The sequence below is a fragment of the Elgaria multicarinata genome, chromosome 2 (assembly GCF_023053635.1).
Source record: "Elgaria multicarinata webbii isolate HBS135686 ecotype San Diego chromosome 2, rElgMul1.1.pri, whole genome shotgun sequence".
Taxonomy (NCBI): Eukaryota; Metazoa; Chordata; class Lepidosauria; order Squamata; family Anguidae; genus Elgaria; species Elgaria multicarinata.
In genome coordinates, this window is record NC_086172.1 from 79693014 (window position 1) to 79717585 (window position 24572).

General features: G+C 44.9%; 1 protein-coding gene and 1 long non-coding RNA gene across 3 annotated transcripts; one reads left to right on the top strand and one right to left on the bottom strand.

Moving 5' to 3' along the window:
• Positions 1 to 11042: 11042 nt before the first annotated feature.
• LOC134392518 (uncharacterized) lies at positions 11043 to 13994 on the top strand. Its single transcript, XR_010025047.1, has 3 exons — positions 11043 to 11649; positions 12430 to 12539; positions 13911 to 13994. It is a non-coding gene; the product is annotated as an uncharacterized LOC134392518 (long non-coding RNA).
• YPEL4 (yippee like 4) lies at positions 12033 to 19317 on the bottom strand. Of its 2 annotated transcripts, none has more exons than XM_063116894.1 (5): positions 19130 to 19317; positions 16969 to 17292; positions 16635 to 16678; positions 13607 to 13715; positions 12033 to 13211 (listed from the first exon to the last, which is right to left on the bottom strand). In XM_063116894.1, exons 2-5 carry the CDS (start codon positions 17107 to 17109, stop codon positions 13122 to 13124), a joined length of 384 nt encoding a protein of 127 aa, XP_062972964.1. In that variant the 5' UTR covers positions 17110 to 17292; positions 19130 to 19317; the 3' UTR covers positions 12033 to 13121. The 2 variants fall into 2 exon arrangements, with proteins under 2 accessions (XP_062972964.1, XP_062972965.1); XM_063116895.1 differs by lacking the exon at positions 19130 to 19317 and adding an exon at positions 18380 to 18439.
• Positions 19318 to 24572: the final 5255 nt, after the last annotated feature.

Sequence of the window (24572 nt, forward strand, 5' to 3'; positions counted from 1 at the left end):
AAAAGCATGATTCCACAACAACCCACAGTTAAATGACAACCCACAGTTTGACCCATTCTCAAACTGGCACATTGTTTGAACACACACACACACACACACACAGAGAGAGAGAGAGAGAGAGAGAGAGAATATAATGTTATATCCATTGTACTACCACTAGGGGTAGCTATACTGCAGGGTTGTCAAGCCTGTGGCCCTCCAGCTCTTGTAGGACTGTATTTCTCATAATCGACAACAATAAACTATCTCCAGTATCTGAGTCAGTAAGCCTATGTACACCAGTTGTTGGGGAAAATGGGCAGAAGGGTACTGTTGTACTCATGCCTTGCTTGTGGATCTCCCGTCGACAGCTGGTTAGCCACTGTGTGAACAGAGTGCTGAACTAGATGGATCCTTGGTCAGCTCCAGCATGGCTCTTCTCATGTTCTTAACAGTTGTATTCAACAACAGCAAATTTTATTTCAGTCAATGATTCCAGCACACCAAAAGTTACATACAAAAGGACAGAGCATATATTTAGCTATTAAAAAGACAAGTAGTCATGAAGGATCTAATAGAAATGGCCAAGTTCAAAAATTTGGCCACTTGCTCAGTGATTGACTTGTCAGAGTTCTGAAGTAATAAGGTCATTAGGAATTCAGTTGGGTAACCAGGAAAAGATTGTAAAATGGGGTCCAGAAGATCACTCCTAGCCCTCTGATAAAATCTTTTTAATTCGTTTTTCTTTCAGTATCACAGTTATTTATGTAACACACCCTGCACTTATTTCTTAAGTTCTACCTGCAGACCTCTTCTATGCAAGCCATGTAAAGTAGGTAGCCTCCACTTCAGGAGCAGTGCTGGAAGTCCCATAGTCTCCTGCTATTCTGTTTCATGGGGGGGGGGGGCGGGGAGAGAATGACTTATCTAGCTCCCACACTTCCTTACCTAATAGGAAATGAAGCAAAGAATATAGCTTGGGGCTGCTCCTTACTGTAATCCACCAGGATCGTATGTGAGAAATCATTGCATAGGTACATACATGCCTATAAGACGTGATTTCAGGAACGTGATTGAACATAATACCTGTCTTTCCCAGCATATGCAATTAAGAAATTATTTCCTCAAAAGCACCATAGCGATGTTTGGGTTTGTCTGGAAGTCCTCCTATCCTTGTTGAAATGAAATATATTTTGATGCCAATTTGTTTTATCATTGCTCTGGCTAGTCTTCATCTTCCGGCCCCTTCCAATCCAACTGGGGGTCCAAATGGAAAATATCCTCATGCTTTCTTAAACTATCATCACCCAGATCTTCTCCATGTCCAGCACAGAGAAGTAACATACAGATCCTTAGCACTGTTGTCTAAGGATATTTATTTTATTATTATGGCCAAAGTTTTCCGGAATGTGAAAATAGAATGCAGATGGTGAGCCACCAAGTCCATGACAGCATGCCACTTCGAAGGGGTGGGGGGATCAACTTTGACAACTTCATCTCAACATTTGTCATCTCAAAGTGATTGTTACCCAAAAGGTTCCTCTGTATAGAAGAGCTTTGCCAAGCGAAGTGGGCCCCAACTACATTTTGTTTTCTTTGCTCAGTACTGTCAGGCTCAAACTTATTCCATTTGTTTACTTAGGCCACAGCTAGACCTAAGGTTTATCCCTGGATCGTCCAGGGGTCAAACCTGTTCATCTAGGTGACACACGGGATCCAGTGCTCAGGCAGGAGCGAACCCTGGATGATCCCAGGATAAACCTTAGGTCTAGCTGTGGCCTTACTTGATTGCCCTGTTCATACATAAAGCAAGTGGGGGCTAATTTTAATGTCGCAAGAGGTGCAAAGGAACAGAAGTCTCTCACCTTCCTTGTCTTACCTCCCGCTACTACACTACCCTAGGCACTTTACTCTCGGCCTGGCTCTGACAGAAAAATACCCAAAGACTATTGATGGCTACTGGTCATGATGGCTATGCATTACCCCCTAGTATCAGAGGCAGCTGTTACCAGTTTTATTACCAGTGGTTAGAGAAGATGAAGGAGAATACTATACTTTAAAGCCCTACATAGTTTGGGTCCAGGCTACCTGCGGGATCGCCTTCTCCCATACAATCTGCCCCGCACACTCAGGTCCTCTGGGAAAAATCTACTTCAGCTAGCAAAAACTAGATTAACAACTGTTACCCAGAGGACCTTCTCTTCTGCTGCTCCCAGTCTTTGGAATGGCCTGCCGGAGGAGACTCGGCAACTTAACAGTCTACTAGCATTCAAGAAAGCTATAAAGACTGATCTCTTCCAGCAGGCCTATCCAGTGGAATTTAAGATATTTTTAGAATTTTTTTTTACAATGTATATTATTTTAATTCAGTTTTATGTATTTTATTGTTTATTGTTGTTCCCCGCCTCGATCAGAACGGAGAGGCGGGTAAGAAATTATTATTATTATTATTATTATTATTATTATTATTATTATTATTATTACATTCATCTTCAGCTTGTGTGTTTCCCATTGGCTTCTGGTTGGCCACCGTGGGAAACCATTTCCAGAGGGTAGCCATACTGGTCCATTGCAACAAAAGGGGAGATATGTACTCTGGTGCTTTGAAAAGCATGTATCTTTAATGATGCATCTATACAATCCTTCTTCAGGAGCTATAAAAGATAAAATATGTACAATAATAGAACAATAAAACAACACCCATATTGAGTAATGGATTTTACAGATTTTTTGTGTTTGTTTTTTAAGGCTACCAAAATATTTTAACCAGAATAACTGAGTATGGGTGTTGTTCTGTCTGATCCAGTAGTTGAGCTGTGTTCATTTCTCCCACATGCTCCCTTGGGTTGCATCTTGCTAGTCTTGTGTTTAGCACTGAATGGGGGTAATTCTCCATTAGAAAATACTTTATTATACTGATATATAAGCAACAACTCCTCATAAACCAATATACTTTGCCAACCAAAGGGAAGGAGTTTTTGGGATATGTGCAAGTAAAAGTACAAAATATATGTTCATTCAGAAAACTTGGACGCACAAATGTGCATCATTCAAAGGGCATTCAAGGTGTCTGTAGTGTAAATGAATACAAATACAAAGTGTCCCCAGCTGGCTTGTTGGGAGCTTGAATTTTCTTAGGAAATGACCTACTTCTTGAGATGCATGAGATGTCAACTTGGGTCTAGCTAGTATTTTGTCTGCAATTTGTTTCCTCCATGTTCCTTTAGTCTGTGGTCACTTGGGGACATTATTCTACGACAGAGTGCCTAAGGGCAGAACTACACTCTAGTAGTTCCCTGATTCTTTTGAGAGACATTTCGTTTTCTTTTTTGAGAAATCTTACTTTTTCTTAAAAGACCAGCATGGGTGGGTGTGTTTGTGTAGTGGCTTCTAAACTTTCCCCCTTGTACACCTTTTACAATGCTAAAAATTGCCTCCATCCAGATGCTCTTAGGCATTGGCAGCAGTCGGAGCCGCCGCACAGACTACGACAGCGACAGCACCAGGTAAGTGGGGGAGGGGGCTTACCTGGCTCCGCAGTCTGCCACCGCTGCGGTCCATGCAGCGATAGTGGCGCAGCCAGGTGGGGGAGGGGGGCTTATGTGGCTCCGCCGTCTGCTGCCGCGATGGTCCATACAGCGGCAGATGTTGGAGCCAGGTAAGGGAGGGAGGGGGGCTTATTTGGGTCGCATTTTGTCCCCCCTTCCCCACTTACCTGCCTCCGCCATCTGCCGCGGAGACAGGTAAGTGAGGAAGGGGGGCAAAATGGCATCCGAATATAGATCCAGATCTCTGGATCTGGTTCCAGAGTGGGTCGGGGGGGGTCCGGATCGACCCAAACCAGTTTGGGCCCGATCCAGAAGGTCCAGATCGGGATCCGAAGCACTTCGGGGGGGGGCGTGCACAGCCCTACCATCTTCTTCTTTGCTTCAGGCAGCAAAATGTCTTGAACCAGTCCTGCCATTGAATGTTTCTTGTTAGTACAAATGGTTCCTTTGGTGAGTTTAGCCCAAATCACTACAGTTAATATTTAGATTACAGATTGTATTTTGTTTGGAATTCCAGTTTTCATGCTGTACTCCTGTTATCTTTACTTTTTAGCTTAACTTTGATTGAGACACAAATCTAAAGCACCAACACACATTTTGTCTTCATATAGACTCACATGGGCCATTTCACACATTACAGAGAGACAAACCCTAGTTTGCCACCAACTGTACATAATATGGGATGTTCCAAATCAAGCTCCTTGATTATTGTTCCTGTTTGAGATGCAAGTTTGCCATATTCCCATATATCACATTTTATGTACTGACCTTAAAGTGGCCATTCTTGAACAAAGTAACTTCAAAAGAGATTCCAGTGGGAAACCATTGAAATACAACTCATTAAAAAAAAATCAGTTCTATCATCTGTGACCTGAATTAAGATAAGGTTGTATCCCACTGTATGTGTTAACTTACCAGTGCCTAGAAGTTTGTATCATCAACAACACTTTGTGAACACTCACTGTAATTATTTTACATACATTTAAGCTTTAAAATAATTATCACAGTCTGTATTTTTATCTTTAATTTCATTTCCCTCTGACCTCACTGCTCACATTTTCCTCTCTCTACACCTATGTGTATATATACCTGCCAATTTAGGATAACACTTAATGGCCTGGTTCAGACAACACTGCTTAACCACAAAATGGTTAATGAAATGCATTAAGATCCATGCATTCAGTTAACCATTTTGTGGTTAAGCAGCATGGTTTAGCGTGTTGACTGAACCAGGCCAATGCTTCTGATGGAGTGGATACATCCTAGTCCACAAAAGCTTATGCCATAATAAGAGCATTTCTGGTAAATGTGTTGAAGGCTTTAAGGTGCCACAAGACTCGTTGTTTTTAGTGCAAAAGCCTAAGACAGGTATCCATCTGCAAACTAAAATCTTGTTAGGCGTACACTTTAAAATGTAATATGTAAAGTGCGCCTTACACAGCGGTTTTTGGGGTCGCCCCCCCCCATTACGGATCTCTTCCCTGATAAGCCTTTACCGAGACCCTAAGGGAATCGTGGGTGCTCGCCTCTTCATCCCGTACAGCGCCTAACACAAAAGTTCGTCTAGCTGTGCCTGAAGTTACATTCAGGACTTTTGGTCTGGCGTGTGGTGGAGTAAATATATTTCCACGCGACCTTTTCCAGTGATCCCCAGCCTGCAAGCGATCAAGGCACGGTCGTGAAGAATGGTTGTAGCTGGACACCGAGGGGGTTTGCCGGGGAGGCGAGGGAAGCAGGAGGGGGACGACGACAGAGAGACCGCGTCCAATGAGAAGGCGAAGCCCCTCTCCAAAGGGTTAATGGGCAGCCAATGGGAGCCGCGCAGAGCGGATCCCACACGCTCCATTCAAGAATCTCAAGTATTCAAGATGGACGGAAGGGAATGCGGAGAGGAGAAGCGAGAGCGGCTTCTAGTGCCCGCCACTTTCATGCCCGGGAAAAGGGGGAACCTTCACCCCGCAAGTTTTAACCTCTGCTACTGGGAGAGGCGACCCACGAGGAGGAGCAAAAGATGAAAGGGTAAAGATGTCCAACGGCTCGCTCGTAGGCACAAGGGGGGTGACCCACCCACGCACCCCACACGCACACCCCAATTCCTTTTCACACGCGCCGTGTTGAAAGCGCGGGGTGGGTGTGGAGGGTTGAAGTTTTCGTTGGGTCTGAGGAGAAGGGAGGTGGTGGTGGAGGGCGTCGAGAGCGCTGCTGGAGACACGAGGCGGAGGGCTCTTGGAAGCTTCTTTAAATCTCTCTCCACCCCTTACATCCGCCAGTTCACCTCAGTCCCGCAGGCGATGCTTCTTCGGGAACGGTCTGTAGAATGGCCGAAAAGAAAAGAAAGGGGTTTTTTTCCTTGTCCTATATCCGACGCTTTCTTGCTCTTGGCTGTAGAGCAGGAGTAATGTCTTGAAGAGTCCGCTGGGCACTTTTTTTCCTTTGCAGGGCCTCTTGTCTCAGTGGCCTGGGTCTGGAGAAAGATGCAATGTGGCTAGTGGGGACCTGAGAATGACCCTCTCTGAACCCGTTCAGCCTCTCCCCACCCCCGCAATATCTTCCCAGTTCTACATGACACCAAAAGCACCCTTAAACACCCTTCCTCTCAGTACTTGTGCTTATATGTGAATGTTAAAGTAGGATTGAAAGCGGAACAGGTTTTAATACTGGATGTACATTCTAGCCAACGTGTGTGTGTTTGCTTGCACCCCACATACAGGAAATACAAATGGTGCTTGGATGTGTCCACAACTTTGTATGTGTGTGTGGAGGGGGAATTTCGCACGCCCTCCTTCAACAAGTATGCCCTCATTCAACTGTGTCCAGCAAGTTTGTTCTTTCCTCTCTCATCAAAATAACAAAGGACTCATGAGCTATGCACAGTATGGCACAGTCCCACATGGGGGAAAGAGTGTCAACAGTGCACAAAACTCAGAACTGCTATGCTTTCTTTTGCTCAGGTACTGCTCTGTGATTTACCAGTAAAGCACCAAACCAGTGTCATAGGAAGCTCCAGTGTAGATCTGCCCCTGGCCAGAATGCAATATGGAGAAACTGAGCCTTCGGGAACACATCCGAGTGTAAAGGCTTTGTAGGATTTCTAATTCAGTTTGATGAGCAACAACTAAGTTTTAAGTACTGTGAGATGGAAGGTTCGCTGGAATGCCTATTAAAGAGTGCCTCTAAAACCTTCAAGCTCCCAAGTTTTGGAGGACTTTTCCACCCCTGCAAAAACAATTAGCCTTTGAAGTTTAGATTCCGCCCCTTTGAAAATTCCAGTTTTTGGAGCACCAAACCTAGCATCTGCATAAACCTGAGAAAGCTGTCATACATTATGGCAGCATCATTGCACTGGTGAGGAAAAATTCCAATTTAAGGGTCAATAATGCACAAAACTTGTGCAGGCTTATTTTTCAATCTGAGCGGAAGCAGCTGGCAGTGCCTGCTAAATGCAGTTTCATATGGCGTGGTGTTTAATGTGGATGTGGTCCATCTATGTAGAAAAACGGTCTATACAGATTAAGGCGGAAACCTAAGAAATATTTGTGTGAATTAGGCCTGGCCTAAATAACTTGTCCTTGCTTTTACTGGAATTAGACCAAGGTATAAGGTTCTGGCATGATGTTGCCACTGTTAGGAAGTGTATTAAGCCTAGAGTTCCCATGATTCCTTTGAACGAGATCCTACACAGCCACCCAGAAATTGTTGGGTTTTGGACATGCTCTGGGCTTACCTCCAGGCTGCCCTAGGAACTAGAATGTTGGTTTCAATGGTTGAAACAGCCCTGTATAGAAATATAGGCCTGGAAATACTTGCCCTTGCAACATTTATGTTGCCATTACAAGGTCAAGTATTTATATGCCACCAAACTGAAAATTGCTTATGACTGGGGGCAGCAATTTTTACTTGGCTTATTTGAAAATCTTCTCCATTAGACACCATGCTCTGATAGTGAAGGAACTCCTGAAAGAAAAGGGTGTTGTTGTTTTTATAAGTATACCTTATCAATGAAAGTTTGAAGGAACTCCTAAGTCCTTTGCTGTATTACTCTTTCAAGAATAAAACCAAATGCTGGAAGGTGTGTGTGCGTGTGTATGTGTGTTAGAGAAAGAGAGAGACTGAGAGACTTAAATCTGGTACACAAGTGCAAACCCTCTCCTGCAACACCTGCACATAAGCCCATTTCTTTTTGCGGGAGGGAGAATCTTTATTTTAGGGGATTGAAATGGAATCCAAGGGAAGTCCAGAAATATTACAATAAGGTTAGAAATGTTAGTGGTACTCTAAATATCTTCCAGAGGGAAACCGTGTTAGTCTATTGCAGCAAAAACAACGAAGAGTCTTGTGGCTCCTTAAAGACTTAACAAATTTATTCTGGCGTAAGCTTTTGTGGACTGTACCAGAATAAATTTGTTAGTCCTTAAGGTGCCACAAGACACTTCGTTGTTGTTTCTAAATATCTTGTACTGTATTGGTCTTAGTTTTCTCAGTACTTACAACTAATTGCCACCCATTCACCTCAATGGAGCTTAAAGCTTAATTAGGTTGAAGTATAACACTATAACAATCTTAATCGGGTGTTTAAAGTATTACAAGGAGTTATAGTAGTTGGAAACCCAGGCATTTTTAGCCAGTAACACGTCTCCTGATCAAGTGATCTCTTACTTCCCACCATGGGGCAGTTGCATGCATGGAACAGCTCTATTTCACATACATAAATCCAATGGGACCGATTGAGTGTGTTAGGAAACGTGCAGTATCCTTCACAGATTGGAGGAGAGGATTGACTGCTCTGCCTCTGAATGCGGACTGCTATATCTGATCTCAATAGCATATGGATATTGACTTTCACAGATGTGAATGGATCATCTCAATTTTGTTACTTACATATATACTTCTGCAATTTTTTGTGGGTTTTATATGAAGTCTACACTTACTTTACAATGGATTTTGAATGTTTGGCTTTCAAGGATTCATGGATTGTTTCGGCCTTGTGTTGCTCTTTATCCATTTGTGATTATTATGTGTAACAGTTAAATTAATGAGACTGTCAAGGGAGCAAGTGGATTCTCCATGATCTATCTAACATATAGCTTTTCCACAAAACAAAACAAAAAAGTGCCATGACCAGATATATATTTAATGGCCTTGATTAACCTCATAATAACACTCCAATGAGTTTCATTGTAAAATAGGTTTGCCTATATGATATCTGTTCGGTCTTTGCAGCTATTCCTATCAACTGCTGAAATGGTGCAGATTTACTGTAATAGAAAGTCTGGCTCTAGCAATCAATCAGACTGTGTGGAATATAGCAACTGTTACATATAGGTCCTCCTGCCATTATATATAGGTGGTGTGAGCTGTGTGTAAGAGGAGAGATAAGTAGTTATAAATGCCATTGCAGCTCACTTCTTGTCTAGCTTTGACTTCAGACTCATAGCGAGAACTGTTTCTTCCTCCCTTTGTTCCAGAAGTGTGTTGTCATTTCCCAATTCCATTGGCTTCGTATCTGGTCACAGGGTTCAGTGCCATTGGTAGGTGAATGACCTATCAATCAGAGCATCCTGTTGTACCCATGCCTCAAATTCTTGTGACTAAACGGATCAATCTCTCCCCCCATTGTCATGGCGTTTCTCCCAGCTAAGCCAATGGACAGGCTTAGAATAGCTTTCTTTTGTTAATTCATGCACCAACATTCTTTTTTACTGGCAGACTGTTGACTGGTACTCTTTTTGATGTCTCCTTAAGCAAATCTATTAGTTAGCAAGGCTTTGGTTCTGGGAAAGGAAGTTACATCTTTTCTACCTGGTGTTTACATGAATCAAACTCCAAGGTCTTGTTGTGTGACAGAGCCATGGGGCTTTGGGTTAAGGCAGTGGGGTGAAAGACTCCCAGCCTCAACTGACTGCACTCACTTCTTTGGGAAATCAGCCTCCCACGCCTGCAGCTCTGTTTGCCATCCTGACCTTTATTATCTATTTACTTTTGGATTTTTTCTGGGTGGAGAGTGGCTTTTACCCTATATTTCAACAGCCAGTGTTTACAACAGAACCTCTAGTTGTTACATCAAGTAAAAATAATTTCAGCTACTTTATAGCATCCCTAGTGAATTCCAGAGGATCAAGAGAACAAATTCTCAAGGGCACACAAGGCATGTAGACCCACAGCCAAATAGCTAGTGCAGCAGTTGATAACAATTACAGTATATATTATTGGAGGCCTGGCTTATATATTTTAGGGGAGCTATAATGAGGCCGCCATATGCTCCAGATTAAGCTAATTTATTCACATACCTGTTTCTGCATGCTGGCAATCTGCAGAACAGGAATGCAAAGCTTCCAGCCTGTATGGTATCCCAATCCAGCCCATGCAGTCACTTGGGGTTCCTCCAAGGGGCTGGGCTTAGACTCCAAAACCCATCCCCTCAGAGGGCACCCCACCCATCCATCCACCCACCCCACTGCTAGGAAGTATTCAGATTAAGCTTACATATATTGCAGCCCCCACATCTGTGGTGATCTATGCATACATCAACCCTGACATGCCATTAGCAAGGGCATTAATGAACAGAGAATCAAGGAAATATAATAGTTGACCTAGGAATGATCTGAAAATGGAAAAAGGCTCCTATCCCTTGCACAGTAGTTGACAGATACAGGAGCAGACATGGAATTGGGGAAACCTAGTGCCTATCCCTGGCTCTGCTCCTGGCCTGCTAAATGATTGTGAGTGTAAAACCACTTTTTCAGCTGTGTGAGGGAAATGAATCATCCCTCTGTATCTGAGAGATGGGATGTAGAGCCAGAAGCGCTATGTGAGAGATAACGGATATAGCTATGAATTTAATATCCAGGGGGAAAAGTGAAAATATTAAGCCTATTACCCTAATATCTGATGTTGATGGGTGTTGTTGTTCTACAATTGTGGCTTAATTCCATCTTGATGCAGAATATTCTCCTGTGACAGGTTGGCATTAGAAGAACACAAAGATACAGAAATTTCTGATGAGAGATAAGAGCTAAACTCAGTTTTTTGGATCCAGCAGATTGTTCAGTTGTTGAACAATTGAAACACTGTACTTACATTAGAATCAAGGCTGTTCTGATCTGGGTACTGGTACATGGCATAAATCTGGTGGTTTTTGTTGTTTTTGCAATCTTCAAAACAGAACAGGGATCTCAAAAGTCATCTATGTCATTCCAGTGCAACTTTAGCTGCATGGCCTCCTACAGCATTGTAGATGTAGAATTCGTGGGTGCAGTGTCAGAGAACAGTTCAGTGGTAGAGACAAGTCATCTCATCTCCCTTTATTCCCCCTTTCTTTCTTTTTTTCCCTAGGGGGAATTCCTGTGCAATCTTCTAGAAACACAAAACTGGATGCTCCTGCTGGACGAAGACTAAAGAGGATGGTTGAATTGATTTGGGCACTACCACAGCCCCGCATCCCATAGAGGGCTTTCTACAGAAAGCACACTGATAAAGAGTTAGATACATCCCAGTCTTCCGGTGGGATCCTTGTCTTGTTTCAGCAGAGAGAGTGAAGGGCCCTGCGATGCACTGGGCATGGCCCCTGTCCGAGGCTCTTTTCACATTGTGCTACTGTCTAAGCCCGACCCAAGCAGTGCAATGTTAAAAGGGCATTGGGTGGATGGCCACAGCAGCACAAAAGCTCTGTACCTCCATTGGTAAAGCTCAAGGGGTAGGCATGGAGCCTTGTTGTATAAGGCAAAAGGATGTGTGATGGAGAAAAATGATAGTTCCCTCTCCCCCCCTCCCTATACACACACACACACAACAGTAGCAAAAAGTGGGCTCCTGTGACACCTCAAGCAGTATATCCACCGCACCTCTTACATGTTCAATGTCAACTGCTGGATTTGGATAGTTCACAAGCCAATGGGGTATGGTACTTGAAGGGTTGGTTCAATCCTTGCAAGTTACCTTTGTCACTTCTGTTTCTGAGGCCATTGCAGCAATCTACCACCAAATAAATGTTACTATGTTGACCCTTGGGTGCGTCTTCTGTTCTTCTAGACTTGGCTGACTGTTGGTAAATGCTAAAGCCTGTGGAAAGGAAGCTCTGACTTTCTAGATGTCAGAAAGAAGATATGGGCATCTGTGTTAGCAGGTATGGGTAATTTCACATATATGGTTTCCCCAGTTATAAATGGGAAGAAACATGTTGGTTGGTATTTTATTGTATATTTGGGTTTCCCAATTCTTATCCAAATAGTGCTGGTGTTTGCTTTAAAGTGTTGAAGTAGACTTGGGGCACAATCATATGCCTGTAGAGACAGAAAAAAGTCCGACAACTCCCAATTGTCGGACTTTTTTCTGTCTCAACAGGCATAGATGGCACCCTTAAAGTTCAAGCAAGCAGCAATAGTTTTGTGTTCTATTCTTGTTTGAAAGAAGTCATCTTGGAATGTTTAACCAGCAAGCTTATTTCATGGGAACAGAATTGGTAGCTTTGTAGGAAATAGGATGACAGAAGCCATTGGCACAGTGCCCTTTTTTTAAATATAAAACACCTTTATTATACAAAAAAATTCCTGCGCTGGTGACAGTACTGAGGCTTTGCCCCCACCTGACCTCCCCACCTTTTCTTCATGTAGGGTGTGGGGGAGTGGTGGGGGAGTCATAGTGCCCAGGGATCACAAGCACATGGAGACCCAAAACAAAAGAAACAGACTCCATAGAATAAACATGGGGGAAATACCACGGCAGTGTCTGGGAAAGGGTTAGGGTGAAGGGGGATGTGAACTACCATGGCCCCATGTGGAGAGGGACGGCTCCTCTGTCCCCTACCTCCAGGATACCTTTTGTCTCATATTGGGAGGGGTTTACTCTCCCTCCGGCCTTCTCTGTCCAACCGGTAGACTGACACACAATTTTTATTTCTCCCCAGAAAGGAGAGGAGCATAAGAAGCTGCCTTATACTGAACCAGACCACCGCTTCATCCAGATCAACATTGTCAGCTTTGACTGGCAGCAATTATGACAGGGCCTTGGGTAGAGGTCTGTAGCTGCCCGGCTACATGAGGTTCCTTCGTAAACTGGAGCTGCCAGGGGCTGAACCTGGGACCTTCTGCATGCAAAGCATGTGCTCTGCCTCTGAGCTACGGCCCCTCCCCAAGAGCTTGCCCTGTGCCCACAGCCCTTTCTGTCCCATTCCAGAAAGTCATGTGGCTTTCTTATACAAGGGACTGCAAAGTCCAAACCCACTTCCAGGCTCATAGTTCTGGATGCCACCCAGCAGACGCTAGCAATGGGAGTGGCATCGTCCCCACCCATACAGGTCAAGTAGAATCTAATCCAAAATCCGTGTGTGCGCACAAACTGGCCCTTGAACCCTGTGAGCTTCCCCTTCTGCTGTACGGGCAGGGTGGGATCCTCCAAGCTGTGAATCCAGCATTTCAGAAAGTCCAAGAGGTTTGGGAGAAGGGTCCTGGTATCTCCACTTCCACGGGTGATGCTGTGCAGGAGACGGGGGTGAGAGGGCTGGGTTGGTTGTGCCGGGATGCCAGCTGTGGCAGTGGGGTTAGGAATGGGCAAGGCATGCTACGCAGAAGGGTGTGCACCCAGAGTCCCCATCCCCCCTCAGTCCCAGCCGTTGTCCTTCACCATATGTGACATCTCAATAATGTACTTCCCTTCTTTGTACTTCTGGCTGGTCTCGAACGCTTGTTCCTAGCAAATGAGGAAATTGGAAGAGATAAGCCCACTTGCTTCAGACATCTGCCTTGCCTCCCTCCATAGAGTATAGCACCCACACAGACAATTGTTCTCAAAAGGCGAGGAACAATATGCGAAGCAAGACCATCAACAATTGGGGGGGTAAGAAATTACCATTGGAATAGAATGACAGCCGGACAGTGCTATCTAAATGTCTGGCACCATGGTTTTGACAAGGGCCTTATTGATCACGCAGCGGTCGCATGCCTGGGCTATTCTCCCCAATTCAGCAGTGTTACAGAGGTTCTCTGTAGCTGGCAAGTCTGTCCAGCATGGGAGTTTGCAAGAATCCTTATTTTGAAGGGGGATTTATTGTCTACCCATGAAATCTACCTGCATTCAATACTCACATATTTCCAGCCCAATGTGGTCTTGCAGCTTTCACAGAAAATGTCGGCGACTGAATGGAGACCAGTGAGCAAGAGGCGTTGCTCGGCTGGACCACAGCCCACATTAACCCTGCAGTCAAAGAAATTGGAGGGCACCATCTCTCATGTTATCCTTATCAGAGTTACCCCCCTATTCTGTTCTGCCTCCAAAGGGGATCACTGCAAACTCTTTGCAAGGAAGGGGGTGGGGATGTCCCAATCCTAAAACCTTTCCAAGTAATCGCACAAAAGAAATGTCTTACAAGCCACATTGCTGCTTTTTCAGGTGACTTCTTAATGAAAAGTTCTCAGCAACAGAAACATTTACATGTTTGGTTAAGGAAAACCAGAACACCTCAATTATTTGTTTGAATATCAAAACCTACGGAGCAGCTGTTTTCTTAGGATGCAGAAGTGTCACAATTGATCTTTAAAAGAAAAGAAAACCCAGCCTGTTCAGCTAGGAACCTGAAGATGGAGCACTGAGAACAGAAGACTGTTCCACCAAAGTCTGAGAACAGAAGGACTCATTTCAGTCCCACAGCGACCTCCAATGGCCAGGAGAAGGGCCTACAGAACAGTAAACCTCACCCAGAACAAGAACATCCACGCTGCAGTGAAGAACTATCCCAGTTCCCACACTGGTGTCTAGGAAAAGAGAGAGCTCTGATAGCCATGTTGAATGTTACTCAGAACCCTAGATCCCTTCCTCATCTCTGGTTTAGTGTTCCATATTCCAGTGTAACTTGGTAACCACAGCACCTATCTAAGCAGCAGTATGAAGAGTTCATCTTAAAGCCCGCTGTTCTGTCAGCTGAAATGCGGTGTGTGTCATGCCCGCACTGGGCATGATAATGTGAGATCCATAGGAAGTGCCAGATGTTTGAACTTCAGGGAAGCTTTCTATAAGCTGTTTGCGGTCTCCCAAGTCAGCTGTAGATGATGAGGGTAGAGTGGGAATAAAGACCTCCCCTGGTAGCTGGGGGCCTAGAAACCATGATGGATCTAGAATAGGACTTGTCAATTTCCCTCACAGGTACAGATGCATGATGCTTCTGCTCACCAAAGCAGCCTCTTACTATAGATATTCATAATCAATGCCCTCTTGGAATGAGAAAGCAGATCAGGCCCTAATAAGAGTAGGAGGCAGCAAAACCTGAGTTTCCAAAACACTAAACAACTTGTGGCCTTCCTTCATTATTTTAAATTGAGAAGTTAAATTATCTTGAGATGTAGAATTAGGAGAACCTGAGGGAGAGGAAAAGGAAGACAGATCTTATCCTTACATTCCAGTTTGGTCTCCATCAATTACTTTAGCTCTACCAATAAACTGACCATCCACTGAGGTGGAAGGTCCCATAATTGCAGTTCTTGCCTCTTGTCTTGTGTTGAGTAATACAATGATAATAATGCTCCAGTTTCACACCCCTCTGAAAAACAGAGCAGCAGGAATGAGAGCTGTTCTATACTCTGTTTAGATAAACTGTTCACATTTGTCCAGGTAAGGGCAAAGCCAGAGAAGGATCACAACAGAGAACACTACTGACACCAGAGCAGTGTAATTATCAAAATTACAAAATGCACTGACAGACATAATCTGGAATCTCCATGTAAATTGTCCAAACAAACTGAATTATGAGCTGTTTTATAGTTTCCAACAGAATTAGTCAAGGAAATCCTTGCTTTGGCCAGCCCCATACATTCCTACCATACAGAAAAGAGCAACTATTTCTGAGGGGGAAAGAATTCACCATTCCAAAACAACAGTTTGCTTGGCTGGGTTCGGCAGCCATGGCAGAGGAACGCTAAATCTCCGTGACTCAGTCTGACTGACTTGGAGCTCAGCCTTCTCCCTACCAAAGGCCAATCAGAAATGAAGAGAAGGAAAGGGCTGTGTTTTTCTTCACTGCCAGAACCATGGCACACAGTGCAGGACTTGAAGAGCCTTCTGCGCCATAAGCTGTATTTGCATATATTATAATAACAACAACACACCATGGTAAGCTTGAAAGATGATCAGGAATGCTCTGGTCCTTCTCGGTGTATTGGGACAGGATTAATCATACACCAATCTTTGCAGATGCATTTGGTATTGAATGGCTCTTGAAAAGAGCAGAGGGATGAATGGTTTGGAGTTAAATTGGAAGAAAAACAAATGGTAAATAAGGGAACATTTCATAGATAATATGATTAATATTACGTCAGAGGGAGAAGAGATTTCATCACCAGCAATTTAGAATCAAGGGTAAATCATGCTTGAAGGTCAAAGAGTATATAATCCTCTGGGTGGTTAAGCCAACACCCAAGAGAGAGAAATGCGATGACACAAAGCAAGATGTCAGGAGTTCCATTACAAGGCCTGGTAGTGCTACTACTGAGTTCAACAGGATGATGTAGTGGAGACCAGTGCTGACTTAGGGAATGGCACTGGTGAGACTCCAGGAGCAAAGGCTGCACAAAGACTTAATTTCTGAGAAGAGAATTGCTCAGGGGTAAAGCTGCTAGAAGTCATGCCTACTGACTTTGATGCCCTTATCTCTAATCCTAGGCTGAGGGTACTGGGGCGGTGGTGGTGGTATGAGAGAAACACTCTGCACCTGTACAGAGGTACTCTCTTGTTTTATTCCTTATTTATTTGTAAGATTTATATACCACTGAATATAATAGAATCTCTCAGCATTCCTTCTTATGTTTGAGAGCTTAGTATACTGATCTTTGATTATACAAATGCCTGTGGACTATGGGATGCTGAGTGAGACATGATGGATACAAACTATCATATATATTCTCCAGGGGAATATTCAGATGTAACGCTACCTTCATCCCACCCCAGGGATTTTGCTCTTGGGGCAGGCCACCATTCCCTCCCTTTTCAGAAAGGATGTAGCAGCAGTTCTCTGCTTCCTTCAGGTTTGAAACAAAACCAGCTCTTTGCTTGCCTCTGCTCTTGCATTCTTCCCGCCTGATACCCCACCCGCACCAAATAAAACCAATTGCAGAGGACACTCACACAGAATTGAAAAGATAGGCGCGACCATGACTTCCCTGGAAGGACTGTGGAGATAAAGTATAGGAGTTATGACCCTCTCCCTTGAAAGGTTCTTTGACCCACTCCCCAAACCCAAACATTTTGCTTAAAAGCAGTACTCCCAAAGGTGAGAAAGATCAGACTGTTCCTAGACAGTTACTGCTGGTAAAAAGCCCCAGTTGTTGTTAGATACTGTGCTCATGGGGCCCTGGGATGGCACTGCTAAAGGGAAAGCACATAATGCCAGAGATCCAGTTAGGGCACAGATAAATGATAGCTGTCATTAAAGCTTGCCATGATCCCAAGACATGCATACCTTGGAGATGAGCTCATCATGCTTGGCCAGGTGTGCCCGACAGTGGACACAGCTGTATGTCCGGTGGCACCGGGGCAGGTAACTGCGGAAGGTCTTGGTGGGGAGACAGGCAGCAGGTGGTACCGGCTCACAGCTGGGCATGACAGGCTGGAGAGCAATGCCCTGTCGGGGTGGGGGAGCCGGTGCTGTGCAGCCCCCACACAGGCGGTCGCAAGTGAAGCAGCGAAGCAGGTTGGCTAGAGCCGTGTTTCAGAAAAGTGAAGTTTGGGGGGGCTGCACTGCCAGGGCCCCCCCAGATGAGAACCAGACCGAAAGGGGAGTCACCTACAGAGAGAGAAAGGAGCAAGTGATTATCAGGCAAGTGGAGCAGCCCATAGAAACATTCCTCCCCTTCCCTTTTTGTATCAGCTCCTGGGGAAGGTGATCTGGACTATTTCTGGGGGTGGAAGCCTTGCCATACACTGTACAATATGAATGTGTCATTCCAGGAGATAGAGAGCTGGATGGATTCATCAATCTCGAATAATTACCTTGTTCCATATTCACAGTCAGTACTGTGATTACAATCCTCAGTCCACCTCTAAAACAAGCACTGCAAAAGAGGTGTGTGTGTGTGCGTGTGTATACAGAACCTGCCAGTTTCAACCAAATTCAAAAGGGAAAGAGACCCAAAGGGTCACTGACTAATCTGTATCAAGCAATTTTGGGTCTGCAGAATTCAAATCCCCAGCTCAGCCTATTGTTTTAGAACAGACCTATTTCATGTGATTCTTGTGAGATTGGAGGAGCTGAGGAACTTTATTTGGATGTCTTTCCTCCCCAATCCAAAGAACTCAGATTCCTTCCATTATATGTTCAGTCTGTCCTTACAGCTTTCATAACCTGATAAACTAATCTTATGTTAAGGATGTTGGCTATTTTCACCTGTAATTGCCCAACCCTGTGCATGTATACTTAGAGGTAAATCTTACTATGTTCAGTAGAATTACTCCTAGGTAAGTATGCAGATTTTATTGCATCTTGGTTTCTGTAATTCTAGTGTCTGAATTAAAAGTAATACCCTCCTCATCTAAAATGCCCATTTGATACAGGAGCTGCTGTTCTGCTTTCGATCCCCTCCCCACATTAACAACACTCACATGCTGTTATACAGTGACTTGAGTGGTTCATGCAACGTGTGTAAACATGACTTGCCAAGGGTCACCAAGAAACCATTCAGTAGTAATTTCTCAGCCCGGATCCCAACTTTCTAGCCTTCCCCAACCTGGTGCCTTCCCAGAATTCCTGGTCACTGGCCATGTTGACTCGGCTGATGATAGTTGAAGTCCTAAATGTCTTCTGAGCAGTCGCTGGGAGTAGTCTGATACTACCCTTTCTCCCCCATACACGTACACACACACAAACCACAAACCTCTTCTCCATTCTTGCGCCCGTGAGAGCCCTCTACTGGAGCCTCGAGGTTATTTCCACCACGCATCTTCATTCAAAGTCTCCCGCTCCACTCACCCCCCGTTGTATCAATGACGCCCAACCCCTGCGAGCCCGCCCCCTGCCGGTAGAAAAGAGGTATTACACCTTCCGAACTGACGCTCGGAAAACTCCCCCTCCCAGCGGCTTCGTGTGTTTGTCACCGCGGTGAGAGCATCCGCGTCCCCAAATCCGTCCTGCGGCGAATCAAGCGTGGGGACGCTCTCCGCGCAACTCCGGCTTCCAAAAGCCCGGATTGTGATCCATGCAGCGAGAATCGTTTTAGCAATTCCCTCCTGCACGCTGCATTACCTCGGGTTTCGCTCTCCTCCCCAACCACCCCCTAAAGGAGCAAGGATCGGAGGTGCGGGAGGTGAAACAGAGAGACTAGGGGGGTGAGAAAAGAACTGAATTGGGAGGAGCGGCTGGGGACCCGGGCGCGTTAACTACCGCAGGGTCTGACTCACGTGGCTGCGTGCGAGGAAGGAAAATAAAGGAGGATTGGGCGTCGCGAAGTTCCCATTGGGACTTGGCCATGGAGGGGATGGCGGGGAAGGCAGGCGGGCAGCGGGCAAGGGACTGGGCTCCGCCGGGTGAGAGGCGGCCCGCGGCCGAGGAGAATGGACTCGCCGAGGGAGGGGGGCGGAGGGAAAGTTTCAGCGGCGCCGTCGGCTTTGCCCTCCGCGCTGCTCACCTTGAAACCCTCTCCCAGGGGGCTGCCTCCGCCTCTGCCTGCTCCTGCCCGCGCTCTGCGAGGGGTCGCGTCAAGGGGAGCTCAGCTTCAGGGCAGCCAAGCTTTTGTGCTCCGTCTGTAGCCGAATGTGGCTGTGTGTTGTGGAACCGCATCATAACATTGTGAGTCATCCATCCCTCCCCTTCTCCTCCTCCTCCTCCTCCCGTCCCCTCCACCCTCCTTCAGTCTCCCGCTACGTCAGAGCGGGGCCGGAGACACGGATCAAAGAGGGAGGGGACAAGCAGGGGCCACCGGGGCAGGGATGCTGCGGGGAGAGGGAGGCACGGCGGGGCAATGGCCCCGGCGGGGTAGAAAGGTGGGGTGAAAGAAGGGGTAGCTGACGATCGCGGAGGGCAGGCAGTGACGCGCAGACAGGGAGGCGAGGAGGACGGATGGAGACGGGGGGCTGAGGGGAGAGAGACGCGCAGGTGATAAATCCCACGTTGCGCGCCCGTGGCAAACTCTGACGCAGGGAGAGAAGCGAGCGACGCAGCTAAGGGTCACGGGCTGCAAATCTGCAATATCACTCTCCGAGGCGCACCATCCGGCTCCCCAAACATCCAGTCATTCGGCGAAGTGCTCCCAAGACCAGGACACCCCAAAACACAAAGGCCCGGGGCCCTAGAATGTTTGACGGTCCTCAACCTTGAGCGGCCACAAGCCCCGTCATTGCGAGTCAGGCCTTCGCCCGCCCGCCCACTTCCAAATTGGCATGGCACCCCCACCCCCCAACGAATAGCCTCCCCGTGTCCCCAATGCCTTTCCCAAGCCAATGTGAGCTTAGGATCAAAATGAGGCAATTACCAGGAGAGCAGCCTTCTTCGACTATAGTCTTGCCCCATTAAAACCAACCGGAGTTTGGCATTGGTTTCTATAGGCATAGAGTTGCAGCCATTTGGTCTGTTACTAAGCAGCAGAGAGTCAAATTAGATCCTGTTGGTGCTGCTATAGGGAATAATGAGCACCTGCCTTACTTGGCGAAAGTATGAACTACACAACCAAGACTTAAGTACAGGGTGGAGGCACATCCAGCTCTTTCAAGTAAGCAATATAATAGACCGGCTTTTGTGGTTTTGAAAAGGCAGGCAACGTTTTGAATTGCACAGAATTCCTCACCAAGCAAGTTTTGTCTCCAAAAGGGTTGGTTTTGCATTAATGTTTGTTCCAATGTCCATTCTCTGTAGACATAATTCACTTGTGCTATACCATCCCTTGTATATATATTTGTCTTGAGAAGCTGCAGTTGCCTCTGGGGCTAAAAGCCATGGCACTGGAAACCTCAGTTGCCACAGGCTAAAACTCATGCAAGTAGGTCCTAACCCTAAATAAGCGGCAGTTCTAAATGGTAATATTCAAGAATTACTGCACTTTCTGATCCTTTATACTTCACTTTCCACCACTATATTGTTTTCCTAAATGCAGATTCCCCGTTTTCTCCTTTTCATTTTGAAGCCCAAAGCCGTTGCACATTTTGAACCCTTACCATGCTGATATTAAATTTGTTTCCATTCTACAATTTGGCATTGTTGGTACCTTTAGTCAGTGATCCATATTTAGAAAACCAAGAAATACAGAGGATATGCTCTTTGTGGCTGAACATCAATATTGCAGTTAAATCAGAACACCGTTGTGTGTGCCACAGTCAATCACGTTGGGCATGGAAGCATCTGGAAACTGTGTGCTGTTATGTGCTTCATATAAAAAAGAGATAATATCTCTGTCACTGGAGAGTGTCTGGAAGAGACTCCATTCTATCAGAGGACAAATGTTGGCTGTTTCCCCCCAATAATATTAGAACCCAGGATTATTCAATGAAGCTAAATTGTAAGAGATTCAGGACAGTACTACTATACACAGTACACATCCCTGCCAGAGACTGAACCCCTCAAATCCAAGGTGGAGGCAGAGTTGAGCCTGGGCTATGGAAAGAGGCTGGTGGGTTTAGGGATGGGTTAAATATATAGGCTTGTCGGATTAACTATGAAATTTACGGGCTTATCAAACCACAATATAGTTTTACCAGTTGAACTTCCAAATCATGCAGTGTTAGCTGACCTATTCTGGAGGGAAGTTGCCCATCAGTGGTGCATCAGTGAGCCAATGTGGATCATAGGCCTGCCTCTCTGTACTCTACAGCTCCATATGTACATATAATGACAATTGGTTTATAAGCACACAGCAGGTGGTGTTTCCCCCCTCTCTTATTAGGTTGATAAAAGCTACCATTTTAAAACCAGGGGTCACCAGTACATCTATAAATATTCTAAGCAAAGGGTTAAAAACTTGTCTTTCAGTGAACATGCTGAACAATATATTCTGTTATTGCAGAACTTCTAGTAGAAAGCAAAAGCAAGTGCATCAGTCAGTCAGCTCACTCTGTCAATTGTTAGAGCTGGCCTTGCAAAGTGTGGTAGACTAAAATCGCCATTGGCACAATTCCAGCTGTTGGTGCCACTGTTAACCAGAGACAGAAGCCAGAAATCTCTTCAACTGATTGTTGAGGTAAATCCATCCCCCCACCCCCAATATTGTCACCTTGCTGTTCTGACCATGAGCTGGAGGCTGCTCCAGGGAGTCAAGTTACAGCAGCTAGGAAGAGGGTATGTCCAAAAGTGTACACTCTTTCCCATGGACCTTTATGGGTTCTAGAAAACGGATATCCTGCTCCAACTCCATACCAGCCATGGAGTACAGATTCCCTGCTCTACCTCCATACTAGCCATGGAGTATAGATTCTTACAATGCCATCCTATACACGTGTACTCAGATGTAAATCTCATTCAGTTTAGCACTGCAGCCATAAAGCATATTTCACACCCTACTTCACAAAATGGCTGAGGATGGAGGACCATAGGAACAACCATAAAGCCACAGAGTAGTAACCCCAGTTACCTAAAGTCTCTTGCAACACAAGCTTATGCATGTTTACGCAGAAGTACCGTATTTCTTCGATTCTAAGATGCACTTTTTTTCTCATGTAAACAGCTCTAAAAATGGGGTGCATCTTAGAATCACGGGTGCATTTATTATTTCTTAGAATCAAAGCTTTTTTTCTGTTGGTGGTACTGAAATTAGTGTGCGTCTTACAATCGACGGTGTCTTACAATCAAAGAAATACGGTAAGTCATTCTAGCTGGTGACTATAATTGTTTAAGTTGAGGACATCAAAGTCAAGGGAAATTTATGTGTACATTGTGGCTGAACCTAAGTTAATAACCTCTCCCCAGCTAACAACCCGTTCCTTCCTTTTCCTTGTCTTAGGCTGCAATTATATACATACTTGCCTGAGAATAAGTCCCATTGAACACAGTGGGGGCTACTTCTGAATAAACATGTTTAGGACTGCACTGATTGCTTTGTTAGGGTGGACCAACTCTCCATAGTTAAATTCACTACCACATGATGCAGTGATAGCCACCAATTTGGATGGCTTTAAAAGGGGATTGGATAAATTCCTGGAGGAGAAGGCTATCAATGGCTACTATGTGCTACCTTTAGTATCTCTTCCCAGGGAAGCTAGACTGGCTCCTTCCTTGATGGGCTTTCGGAAGCAAGCTAAAACTTGTTAGTTCCAGCAGGCCTTTGGAGAGTAATTTGGTCCTCCATCTATGTTAATGACTTATAATTTTGTTGTGTATTTTAAACTTCTTTTTTTACATTTATTTTCCTATGTTTTAATATGTATGTTTTAAACTTTGTAATACCGCCTTGAGGCCCAGTATTGGGCAAAAGGCGGGATACAAATAAATATAATAATAATAATAATAATAATAATAATAATAATAATAAATCCGAGGTAGTAAACTGTGTGCACCAGTTGCTGGGGAACATGGGTGGGAGAGTGCTGTTGCACCATGTCCTGTTTCGTTGGTCCCTGGCCGACGGCTGGTTGGCCACTGTGTGAACAAAGTGCTGGACTAGATGGACCCTCGGTCTGATCCAGCAGGGCACTTCTTATGTTCTCAAACATTATATTTGGGGGGTTTTGTCTTTGAAAACAGTGAGGGGATGTGATATAGATGTACAAAATTATGTATGGTGTGGAAAAGTCTTCTCTTGTAGTTCTACAACACAGTCACCCAATGAAGCTGAATGGTGGGAGATTGAGGACAGATAAAAAGAGGCAATTGTTTACACAGCACGTAGTCAGACTGTGGAATTTGCTACATTGACACCCAGGTTAGTGATGGTCACTCACCTTGGTGACTTTAAAACGATATTAGACAAATTCAGAGAGTATAAGGCTACTAGTCATGATGGCTATATATGATCTCTAAATATCAGTTGCTGAGGAGCACATGCCTTGCTTGTGGATTTCCCATAGGCAACTGTTGTTTTTATGTTCTTAATTTGGACACACAGAGCAAAATAAGTCTTACAGGTCACATATCACAGTAGCAATAATTAAAAATATTATGAATTCTACAATGTTGTTTTTCATTCGGAATTGACATCTGCTGATGAAAAAGCCAGAACACAACTTGCTAGGTAGCTTATGGCACAATCCTGTGCATATTTAGATAGAAAAAGGTCCTCCCACTCCCAGCATTAGACTTTTTGTGTGGCACAAGCTTTTGTGATCTCTAGCCCCTGAACACTTATGTTATACTACAATAAATATGTTAGACTTTAAAATGCCTCAAGACTCTGTGTGTGTGTTTGCTGTAGCAGCTACCTCTTTTCTCAATTTGTCATCAAATAATCAAAGACCATGAAATGCCATTTGCTGTCAAAAAGTAACAAAAATAAAGTACTTGTGGGTCTGAGTATTTAAACACGTATACACCAAATTTGTCATTATACTATTCTGTCAGGCAGGCCTGTAGTCAAGGGTAGGCTAGTGGGGGCTTGGCCCCCTAAATTTTCTCTGCCCCCTATTTTTTTTTTTTTTTTTACAAACATAATTAAAATCAGTTCACAATGTTGTCTTTAAAAGGCCTGCAAACCAGATGAACTGACACTCTCTACTTTTTTTGGCAGCCCCCACCCCCACTTTTAGGAATTGGAACCTGAAAATAACTCACAATACATTCAAACCCCAGTCGATCTGGGCATCTCCGGTAAGCAGTAACGCCTATTCCCATTTGACAATCCCCTGCAGATTTTTTTAAAAAATACATTGTTGATCTATGTACGTGACAGAAAGAAGATTTATTTGTATTTGTTCTATGGATTCAGGGATCTAAGCGACAATCATCCTGAAGGACCTTTGGCTGAAGCAGAAACAATCCTACACTAAGGGACAAAAAAAGAGCAACACGTTCGTCCTCCGCCTCCTTGCTCTAGCGTTTAGGCGGCTGAACGACTATAAAACGAAGGTCAGAATTGCGGGCAGAAACCACATTTCCCAGGAGGCCGCGCGAACAGCGACCATTTCCTCCTCTAGTCTCGTTATTTGCATGCG

Excerpts from the sequence above, each read along its gene's own strand:
- YPEL4 (XM_063116894.1), bottom strand. The coding sequence starts at position 17,109 with ATGCCCAGCTGTGAGCCGGTACCACCTGCTGCCTGTCTCCCCACCAAG. Across the intron at positions 16,679-16,968 it reads ATGATGAGCTCATCTCCAAG|TCCTTCCAGGGAAGTCATGG; the intron begins GTATGCATGTCT and ends TTATCTCCACAG. Across the intron at positions 13,716-16,634 it reads GCCTATCTTTTCAATTCTGT|GGTTAATGTGGGCTGTGGTC; the intron begins GTGAGTGTCCTC and ends CTTTGACTGCAG.